Source organism: Salvia hispanica, chromosome 4 (assembly GCF_023119035.1).
Source record: "Salvia hispanica cultivar TCC Black 2014 chromosome 4, UniMelb_Shisp_WGS_1.0, whole genome shotgun sequence".
Classification (NCBI taxonomy): domain Eukaryota; kingdom Viridiplantae; phylum Streptophyta; class Magnoliopsida; order Lamiales; family Lamiaceae; genus Salvia; species Salvia hispanica.
The window spans coordinates 50552539-50563800 of record NC_062968.1 but is presented as its reverse complement, the minus strand read 5'-3'; the positions used below and the strand labels follow the sequence as shown (position 1 = coordinate 50563800).

General features: G+C 34.1%; 3 protein-coding genes across 3 annotated transcripts; all 3 read left to right on the top strand.

Moving 5' to 3' along the window:
* Positions 1-1268: 1268 nt before the first annotated feature.
* LOC125217767 (protein SRC2 homolog) lies at positions 1269-2084 on the top strand. Its single transcript, XM_048119295.1, has one exon. The coding sequence runs from the start codon at positions 1301-1303 to the stop codon at positions 1877-1879; it is 579 nt and encodes a 192-aa protein (XP_047975252.1). The 5' UTR covers positions 1269-1300; the 3' UTR covers positions 1880-2084.
* A 2285-nt stretch (positions 2085-4369) lies between these two features.
* LOC125221338 lies at positions 4370-4801 on the top strand. The gene has a single exon (XM_048123461.1). It carries the CDS (start codon positions 4370-4372, stop codon positions 4799-4801), a length of 432 nt encoding a protein of 143 aa, XP_047979418.1.
* A 5825-nt stretch (positions 4802-10626) lies between these two features.
* On the top strand, positions 10627-11058 carry LOC125221337. Its single transcript, XM_048123460.1, has one exon. The coding sequence runs from the start codon at positions 10627-10629 to the stop codon at positions 11056-11058; it is 432 nt and encodes a 143-aa protein (XP_047979417.1).
* The last annotated feature ends 204 nt before the right edge of the window (positions 11059-11262 follow it).

Below are 11262 nucleotides of genomic sequence, written 5' to 3'. Positions count from 1 at the left end.
TACTCCCTCCGTCCCCTATTAGAAGTCACTCTTTGACCGGGCACGAGTTTTAAGAAATATAAAAAAAAGTTGGTTGAAAAAGTTAGTGGAATGTGGAACCCTTTTTTTTATATTTGTTTAATAATAAAATGTGAGTGAATTGAGTTAGTGGAATGTGGGACCTACTTACTATTTATGGTAAAAATGAAGTGTGACTCTTAATTGGGGACGGACCGAAATGAAAAAGTGTGACTCTTAATGGGGGACGGAGGGAGTATAGTAGCTCTACACCTTTTCTACTCACTTATTTTATAAAAGTCAAACGATTTCTTAAAACTCGTGATCACACTATATGTGATATTTAATCATGAACGGAAGGAGTATAATTTTTAAATCACTAGGAAAAAAAATTGGATTTATTTTCAAACTAATTTTTTCGATAATTTTTCCTTAGAACAAAGAATGAATTTATTTTACTCTCCGAAGTAAACAATTTACATATTATTCCACCGTAACTTTTCCTTTTCGTTCTTCTTTGGTTCTCCACAGATGAGGTATATCTCCACACCAAAGCACCAATTCCTAAAGTCCGGTGGCCAACTGTCACCCCAAAACGAAGCCGCGTTGACTTGTAAATTTAGTACATGTGGATATTATGTGTAAACAATTATGCATACAAAATAAATCTATATGTACTAATTAATTAAACACTCAATTATGTGATCACTTTGATGCTACTTTTCACATTCATCGATCAATACATGCCCTACTGCCCTAATGCATCATTCTAGTGGAACTTAAATTCTAAAATCTTCTATTACAGGACATGAGATCGTGACATTAGAGACCCCAAATTTTATTAGGAAGAATGAAATAATATGTCACATTTTTCTATTCGGAAAAATCCTATGCCATTCAATTTCAATTTTCAATAAAAAAAATAATCAACCGTCACCACCAAATTTATAACACACTCATTTTGTGTTCAAACTTGAGAGTGAGTGAGATCTTTGTTGCAAATACACGAAAATGATGGAGAATAAGGAGACAAAGAAAGAACTAAGCCGGACTTCCTACCTAAAAATTATCTAAAAAGAACCATATCTTATCTGAATAAAAAATAAGTTCCTCATCACTAACCGGCCAAAACCTTATTATAATACACAAAACTAGTTAGTTCAACCAATGTGTTTATTTAATTAAACAACTATCAAAATTTATGCCGATTTTCAAGGGCCGACATTTTCACCACTTCACCTTCCTCCCTTTATATACAAAAAAAAAAACAACTCAACTATTCTAGCTCTGCAAATAAACATTAATGGAGTGCAGAAAACTTGAAATAACTCTTGTCTCAGCCCAAAATCTCCCCAATGTCCGAAACACCGGCCGCATGAAAGTCTACGCCAAGCTCTCTCTCAAGGGAGACTCCAAAACCACCAGAAAAAGCCACGTGGACTACGAGTCGGGGACGAATCCGAGGTGGAATTTCGTCTCTGACTACACGGTCAGCGAGGACACCGTGAGGCGGCCGGGCGTGAGCCTCGTGGTGAGGCTGATGTGCAAGAGGACGCTGGGGGATAGGCTCGTCGGAAAAGTGAAGATTCCGGTGAAGAGCTTGTTCGACATGGGGCGGATGTCGAGGAAGATTCTTAGCTACGAGGTGGCGGGAACGCCGGAGGGGCGGCTGAATCTGTTGTACAGTTTTAGCGAGACGATGCTGGTCAGGCAGCCGTCGCCCGGGTGGAAGACAGCGTTTGAGGCCGTAGGGTTCTTGGTGCTCGTCGGAGGAGCGATGCTCCTCCTCAGCGGCGAGTCTGATCACGACGATGGCGATGATCATCGGAGGCCCTCCTCGGATGAAGAGGAGGAAGACGAGGTTTTTTATGACGCTTGTTGATGACGGGAAACGATGAAGTTTGAGCCCTAGATTTTAAAAAAAAAGTGTTTATTGTTTGAGTATTTGAGAAAATGACAATTAAAATTGTTGATTCACTAGTTGATTAGGGATTGTATAGTTTGGATCATGAAAAAATGTGCTTTTGAATTACGTGTTTTGGATGCATTGAAAATCTTTTATTCGATAATTGGATCCGGTCTTGTTATATAGTTTATGATATTTATTCATCAACTTATAGGGATGGTAACTTTGCGTACTCTACATTTCCAGTTTCTCAAGCAAAGGTAATTTAAGGTTTGATTATTTAATGAAGGGTTATTAGTCAAAATCACAAACTCTTGCCAAAATTTAGTATTCCCACAAAAGTATAAACCAAGAGCTTAGGCTTTGCAGTGAATTTTTCTCGGAATCAGTTTTTTCTCCAACTCATGAGAAATTTGAAATTCACAAGGGATAAGTTCATGTTTTTTTTTTTTTTTTTAATACCAAATTTTAAGTTCATTGGAAATATCCAATTATGCCAAACTTTGTCATTTAAGGGACCAATAGCCTTATTTGTAGTAATTAATTCTTTATCATTTCTAACACAAAAATTTCTTATTTTAACCGGAAGCTAAGTATTAATCCCGCATTTTATTTTCTTGTTACATCAAATGTATGTAATTAAATACTGTATGTGTTTACTGCTCCACCGTCCGCTAATTAATAGAGGTTCCTTTTTTACCGACTTGGATTATAAGAATTTGTTTGACTTTAAAAAAAGTAGTAGAAAAATTTGTGGAATATGAGTTTTATTTTTATATATTGTATTTTTTTTAAATGTGAGTAGAGTGATTTAGTGAAATGTGAAGTCCACTTGCTAAAAATAGTAAAAATGAAGAGTGTTATATTGCTAACTCATAACTTAATTGCTAACTACAACTAAATAATAGCCATTAGATATTCAAATTAAGGGCTTAGATCATTAATCCCTAAATGTCAATACGATCAACGAAAAACGTCAATAAGGCCATATGATTAATTCCAAAAAATATCAATAGGGGTATTAATGTCAATTAACTACATGTTTAGTTATAACTAACTTTTAAAAGAAATCCCAAAACTTTAAATTCATATAACATATATCAAATTAAAGATAATTTCATAAGGATTCCAACGATATCCTACATGCATATGTTCCGACGTCAAAATTTGAAAAAAATTTCAAAATTTTTTAATTTTTTCGTACAAGCAGAAATGTCAACATACTATATAAAATATGTCAATATAATACATGTAGAATGTCAATATAAGCAATGGGTTAACATTCTTAAAGCATTGTGTTGACATTCTCAAAGCATTGTGTTGATATTTTCGAAACACTATATTGACATTTTCATCCAAAACCCTAATTTGGAGTTTTTTTTTATCTTTTTTTATTTTATTAATAAAAACGAAAATTACACGTGGCAAATTGTAGACCACACGTTTTCTAAAATCCTATGGCCTTAAATTAGTTGTAGTTAGCAATTAAATGATGAGTTAGCAATTGATCACTCCCCTTCAATTTTTTTCAGCTCTTGGTTGTACAAGAGTATTTATGATCTAACTCATATCACACTTCTATAAACTATACCAACCATGGATCATATATAAATTACTATGTGACTAGTGGCCACATGACTTAATAGATTATTAAATTCAATTGTTCTCTTTTATCCAGTTGTATGTCTTGACCTATCAGCCACAAGTCAGAGAACATCGTGTATAGAAGTCAAACTAAAGTTCAAATAAAAAATGGCCAACTAGGTTTCAAGTGCCATTTTTTATTTTCCGGCTGCTCTATCTATAACCAAAGTGAGAAATTAGTTATGAATAGATCCATTGGTGAAATTGAAATCATATAGTACAACCTTGATGGACTTGATTCAATTCATCTAGCTTTGGAAGTATCTTTGTGTATTTGTAACCTTAGAGCAATATATATTAGCATAGTCTAGTTGCAATCATACAGTGCTCAAGGGCAAAACATCTTTTTACTTGTGAAAGCCCTATATCTTAAGGAGGAGTATAATTTCCATTTTTGAAGGGTATAATACCTTTCAAAAAATTTAAAAGTGCTATCACAATAGATTCGAACTCAAGACCTTTGTACTGACGCATTACTAAGTACTCTACCACTTGACCAACACATGTGTACAACTTAAGTATTTTTTACACTTAGCTTCAAGTGGGCACATCCAAGTTGAAGTAGTGGGTGAGTTAATAAAATCATGAGGTAGACAAGTTGATCTTGCAAATAATCATTGGCCAAGGCTTATGATAGATCTAGTCCCCATACAAAATATAATTAGTGGACCAATTCATGAAATAGGGTATATCATACTACATAGCTTGATGTAGTCAACAACCACATAAAACTAAACCTATTAATTTGTGAGGGAATGTTGGGACATCATCACCTATATATATTATATGCAGAACAACTAAACCATATCCAAAATCAAAACAATGGAAAACTACGACTTCTCTCAAAGACATACGAACGCCACACCAACCACAAGGTTCGGAAATGCAACGAGCTTCGATCTAACCCTCGTCTCGGTCGACAACCTCCAGTGCAAACGTCGGATTGGCCACCGGATTAGAGTGTACGCCGAGGTCCAACTAGATGGAGGCAAGGTCATGAAAACCGACACGTACGAGGCGGGAGGGCCGGATCCGACGTGGAACATCACCGTGTCTTGCCCTATAACGAATAGAATGGGAGGGAATCTGGTGGTGCGTCTTTACTATAAGAGAAGTGTGGGGCACACTTGTATTGGTGAGGTGAACATAAAGTTGACTAGACTTTTCGATAGTTGGCGTGACTCTCGTAAGGATACTGAGACGACATGGCATATGCAGAGGGGGGATTTGAATATTACCTATCGTTTTGTATGAGGCACAAATTTTAAAATAAATGATCAAGTGTAGGCTAAGATCTTGTATTTTGATTAGTACACAGTGTAGAAATCGAAGTTGTTGAATTACAAGCTCATTGCATCGTGTAGATTTTTCTTGTTATTTTTATAATATGAATTGTGGGCGATGAGCAAAGCTTATAGTCACTTCATCAAGAGAGTTATGGTGATTGGTGAACACAACAAACTGAAAAATTCAACCATATTATAGTACTACTTGATAGAAGTATTTAAAATGTCAACATTGTAAAAATGATTATAATTTTGTCACTCTCATATTGTTATAGTGGACAAAGAATACTGTAGTAAATTAATATTATTGTAGTATATTATTCTCTTTCTTACTTTACAATTTCTCGGTTTTAACTATTTATCACTTCCTCTGTTCCATTTAAGATGACACTTTTCTTTTTAGTTTGTCCCAATCAAGATGACACACTTTTCTTTTTAGTTTGTCCCAATCAAGATGACACATTTCTATTTTGATAACTTTCTCTCTCCAATTAATACACCCAACAATTTTTTTCTCTTTCCAATTAAACATTCAACTCTTTTTATCTCTCCATTTAATATTTATCTATTTCTCTCTCCAATTAACCACATTAACCAATAACTCGTAAAATCCCGTGAAGAATAAGAAATGTGTCATCTTAGTCGGGACGGAGGGAGTATCATTTTTATAAAACGAGTGCAAAAAAGTCAACGAGACTCCTAATGGCAGACGGGGGAGTATTAAATGCCCAATTGGTTTTAGTAGCGTTATGCAATGAGCCTATTTTTAATCTTACATGGTATCAAACTATCATAGTAGATAATTAAACTATGCAGCTATAGCTGATGAAGTTAGAAAATCACGTTCTCGAAATCATTTAAAATTTAACTTAAAGACTTGAGAAATGGGCCAAGGAATTGAACTCAAAACTCCATCGAATTAGAATGCTAATTCATGACAGATTTTGTCCATCGGGCATTATTTGAGGGGTGAAATGGTCATTTAACTATTTTATTTAATTTTCTATTATTTCCTTTCCATTCTTTAGCATTTTGTGACCTCATGTAAATAGTTTGATGATAATACATTTTGTTTTTAAGAAACTGATTAAGGTTTATGAAAATTTTCTATCAATTCGGTCATTCTTGCATGGTGTTGGCATTAGAAACTCCAAATCACACATAGTTCCAACTCAACTTGTGAAACCCTTAATGCATAAACATTCCTTTTACTCATTTCACGCGAACTGACACTTACGTGGCAAGCGGGAAAACAATAAGCTTTAGTTTCTTGGTGCATACTTTATGTCATTTAAGGTTTAATTTATTAGTTAACTAATTACTTAGTCAACTTAATCAATTGGTTTTAGAATAAAACCTTATGGCTGGACTTCATTCATAATGGAGTACTATAAACTGGCCTAAGAATAGATCATTTAAACAAAAGATATTCAAAAGGATATAACAATATCATAATAATCCAAGTACTCTATCTTGAAGTCTCAATATTTTGGCGGCCTTGCTGCTGGTCTCTTGGGCCAGGTCTTCACCACCAATTGGTTTCTCGCATCATCAGCAGTTGGGCCTCGATCAGGCGCACTCGTCCGGCCTGGAGCAAACTTCTAGATGGGCTGCGTCGTTTTCTGCATTAATATACTACTCATTCTTTCAGTTTTTTTGCTCATGTAACACTCATGATATAAACTACTACGTATGTACCATGTGTATTTTGATATAGTATCTGTCTAGTGGCTAGACTATTATATTTAAACTCAATTGTAAGATTTTATACAGTTCTATAAGACTATAAATGTCTATAGACCTATCACCAACAAGTCAGACAACATCATGTATAGAAGTCAAACTAAAGTTCAAATACAAAATGACCAATTTAATAGGTCTTGGGGATATCACTTTGCATTTTTTATTTCCCGGATGCTCTCTATAAACAAACTCAGAAAATTAATTATGAATAGTTGCATAGGTGCCTGCAAACAACTCATTGGGAAGTCTTCGTGTTGCAATCTTTAAAGCAAAAACGTATATTGAAGAGAAAAACTACTCCCTAATTGTCTTGAGAGTGTTCGAAATGTTTGAATTTTCTTAACTTTCCGGCCGTGACCCGTCAATATATGCAGTTTTTGTTTTGTTGTGTGATTTGTGTTGGAATTAAGGTATGTTGTCCTTGCTGTTTCTTCATTGGTCTAGCTATTGTATATGTGGGAAGCTTCCCTAGTCAAAAGGGTTGGTGGTGTAAAATTTTTAAGGAAACATCATATGCATAAGCATTAGACATTAGTCGTAACTTGTAAGAGATATACAGTCAACTTATAAAGTCAAGACTTATTCTTTGTTTTCACCTTCCTTGAGTGTTGCTCGACTATTGATAATTTGTAATTTATTTTATAGAAAATGCATTCATATAAGCTTATCTACCTAGCTAGGTCATATATTCACATATTTCAAGATTAGTTATGTATGGCTTATGGGGAAATCAATCTTGAACTTGTTTCAATTGGATTCCTCAATCTTGTCAAAAATGGCCTAATCGGAAATGGAGAATTCTAAAAAAAAAATCCAATTTATTGAAAATGGAAAATTACGAAACAAAGTTCTAAAAATAGTAAAATGACGTTTTTGAATAATCAGTAAGCCCGTTTTACAAGTTTCACCGGATTAAACTGATGTGCCCTATTTTTACTCTTATTATCAAACTTAATTAAACTCCTAATTACATGTAGTTACAGCTCAACTTGTTATATACTCAATTCTTTCACTTGCTTTCAGACAATAAAGTCTACAAGGCAGAGAAGTCGACCCTGATATATATAGTCCACAACAAAACACGTGTGGACCAATTCATGAAGTAGAAACTCATTCAACAACCACAGAAAAGTAAACTAATTATTTGGGGCTTCAGCTTCATCACCTATATATACAAATATAGAGTAGAACAGCAAAATCGAAATTAAAAAAAAAAAAAAAAAGTCGAAATGGCATACAGCCGTAGTAAAACATGGAGTTCCCCACCAGCCAGAAGGTTCGGGAATGCAACGAGCTTCGATCTAACCCTCATCTCGGTCAACAACCTCCAGCAACGGTTGTTCAGCCCGAATATCCGAGTGTACGCGACGGTCCAACTAGACAGCGGTGACATCAGGGAAACCAGTAGGTACTTGGCGGAAGGGCTGAATTCGACGTTGAACTTCACCGTGCATTACCCTTTAACAAATGACATGAAAGGGAATCTGGTGGTGCGTCTCTACTATGAGAGATCTTTTTTTCCGGACAGTTTTATTGGTCAGGTGACCCTAGATTTGTGTAGAATTTTCGCTGATTGCCCTACTCAGAATACTGGGATCTCATTCAAATTCCCGAAGGGGGAATTGAATATTGCCTATCGTTTTGCTCTTGCATAAGCTGGAAATTAAAAAGGTAAAATGATGACCAGTCCACAAGTTGCTAGCGAGCCTCTATTCTAATTTTATCTTGTATTTTGGTTAAGGTTTTCCATTATTTAGTTTGGTATCCAAGTGTAAAAATCCAAGTTGATAAATTTCAAGCTATGAAGAGAGACATTTCTATTTCTCAGTTTTAGACTTTTAGTTGTGTGGCTCAATTTATTACTCCCTTAAGTTTCATAGTAAAAGTCACATTTCACTTTTACTATAAACATTCCACTAATCCACTTCACTTAATTTTACTATTTTAAAATTAATATATAAATAAAAGTGAGTCTCATATCCCACTAGCTTTTCAATTCATTATTTTTTACATTTCTTAAAATCCGTGCTCACACAAAATGTGACTCATATTCTGGGACGGTGGAATGAAAGAAATATACAATAGTTTTTAAAATAAAACAGAAAGTAAGCAGCTAATTGCTCATGAGACCACAACTATTCAAGTGCATCAGCCATACAATCCCGATTCCCAACTTATTCAATTTCTAAACTTTAATTTAAATTTTAATGAATTTAATGAAACGTTTGACTTTCGGCACCAAATTTTATACAATGTTGTATTATGAGTTAATGAAGAGAAGGTTAAGTAAGAGAAGAGAAGAGAAAAAGTAAAGATATATTGTTTCCATTTCAGAAAACGTTTCATTTTTAATGGGATTAGAGATGAATATTTAATAAGGATGGATAAGATTTTCCGTTCTTTTATTGAGTTTATTTATACTTAATCGGCCTTCAGATCAATAATTGGACCACCCAACACTAATGGGCGTATGTCATAAATATTAAAATTAATTGAGCGTTCAATATTAAGATTATAACTTTGCCTCTAACTCCATCTATATATGTTGCTTTTGTTTTGTGTGATTTATGTTGGAATTAAGGTGTATATGTTGTTCTTGTTTCTTCATTGATCTAGCATAGCTGACGCCGAAGCTTCACTTACTAGAATTGGTGATTTAACAAATTTTCAGGAAACTTCATTTGTGCGTGTAGCATTAATTGGAATTTGGAAGGAACTTTTGTATTTCTGTCTGAGGCGATTTTTTTTTATATTTATTTTTTATTTTCTATGATATGCACGTAGACGATTGAATTTATTTTCCATAGAACTAATGCAAACAAATCAAAATTTCATAATTCTTCTAACTAATTTTTAAAAGACTAAAGCCCATTACATTAGGTGTGTGACCTTTGCTCTCAAATAATACTCCATGTTTTTAGTCCAAACTTAACTTTTTTTCATTAAAACTAATGATCAAATTAATAACTTAATTATAACCTAATTAACTTAATTAATTTTATAATTTATAAAAAAATTAATTAAATTATAAATTAATTAAATTAAAAGAAAATTTACTTAGAATAAAAATTTAAAAGAAATTTGTTTCCACATATCGTAACAAAATTACCTTAAAATTTATAACCATTATAGTAAAATACTCCTTAGTACGATTAATGAAAAACTTCTCTTTTTTCACCAAGTTTTAGTGTTTATCAAATTACGTAGATAGCGAGTATTACATAGAGATATATTTAAGTAATTTTTTTTAATTTAAACAATTTTTGTTTTAGGTTAATTATATTATAATTAAGTCATTAATTTGGTCAAACATGTTTGACCGTTAATTATAACGGCAAACTTAGTTTGCACCAAAACTTATTATTTGGGACAAAAAGGACACAACTTAATGTATAACACTAAAAAGTGTTTTACGGCAAATGTAAAAAACCAAAAATAGACTTTAGTATTTTTAAAATTGTGGTACCTACAAGAATTGAACCAAAAAATAATGTCATTTTGGCAAGTTCCGCTTTTACTAATTTATAAAAAAATGCAATAGATCTTATTTTCACTTATTTCAAGATTAATTACTGAGTTATTAAACTTTGGTTTCCTACAATTATGTGTATGGTTATTAGGGAGGCCAGGAGAAGTTACTAAGAAGAATGGTACTCCAATTTGCATGCGAATCTTTCTTCATCAATTCCGGCGGCTCCAACCAAGCCATTATCAAATTCCAAATTGGTTTTATAACTTTTAGTAGTCTTTGTATTATTGTTTGTGCCCTATTTTTAATCTCACAAGGTGTCAAATTCCCATAAATAATTTAACCCCTAATTACATCTCAACTTGTGAAACCCCTAATAACTTAAGTATTTCCTTCTCTTCCTTCAAGTGGGCACATCCAAGTTGTTAAGTTAAATAATCATTGGGCCAATACTTTGATTTAGTCAACAACAAAGTACAAGTCAAATGGAGTCCATTTCAGTTGTGAGGTACTACTATATATATGTTATGTACAACAATAAAAGCTTAATTCTCAAAAACCAGTTCCTCTAAAACAAAACAATGACAAACCACTACTACTCCGCTCCAAAACATAACCGCTCCATACCAACAACACCATTCGGAGATGCAACGAGCTTCGATCTAACCCTCGTCTCGGTCGACAACCTCCAGTGTAAACGTCGGATCGGCCACCGGTTTAGAGTGTACGCAGAGGTCCAACTAGATGGCGGCAAGGTCACGAAAACCGACACGTACGAGGCGGGAGGGCCGGATCCGACGTGGAACTTCACCGTGCATTACCCTGTAGCAGATGTAACGGGAGGGAATCTGGTGGTGCGTCTCTACTATAAGAGAAGTGTGGGACACGCTTCTATTGGTGAGGTGAACATTGATGTGAGTAGACTTTTCGATGGTTGGCGTGACTCTCGTCAGAATACTAAGACATTCCAGTTGCCGAAGGGGGAATTGAATGTTACCTATCGTTTTGTATGAGGCAGATAAAATGAATGATCAAGTGTAGAAATCGAAGTTGATGAGTTTCAAGCTCATTGCATCGTTTCTCTTTTTCTTGTTGTTTTTTGAATATGAATTGTGGGAGAAGATCGAAGCTTATACTCACTTCATCAAGAGAGCTATGGTGATTGGTGAACACATCAAACAGAAAAATTCAACCCTATTATAGTGCTATTTGACATT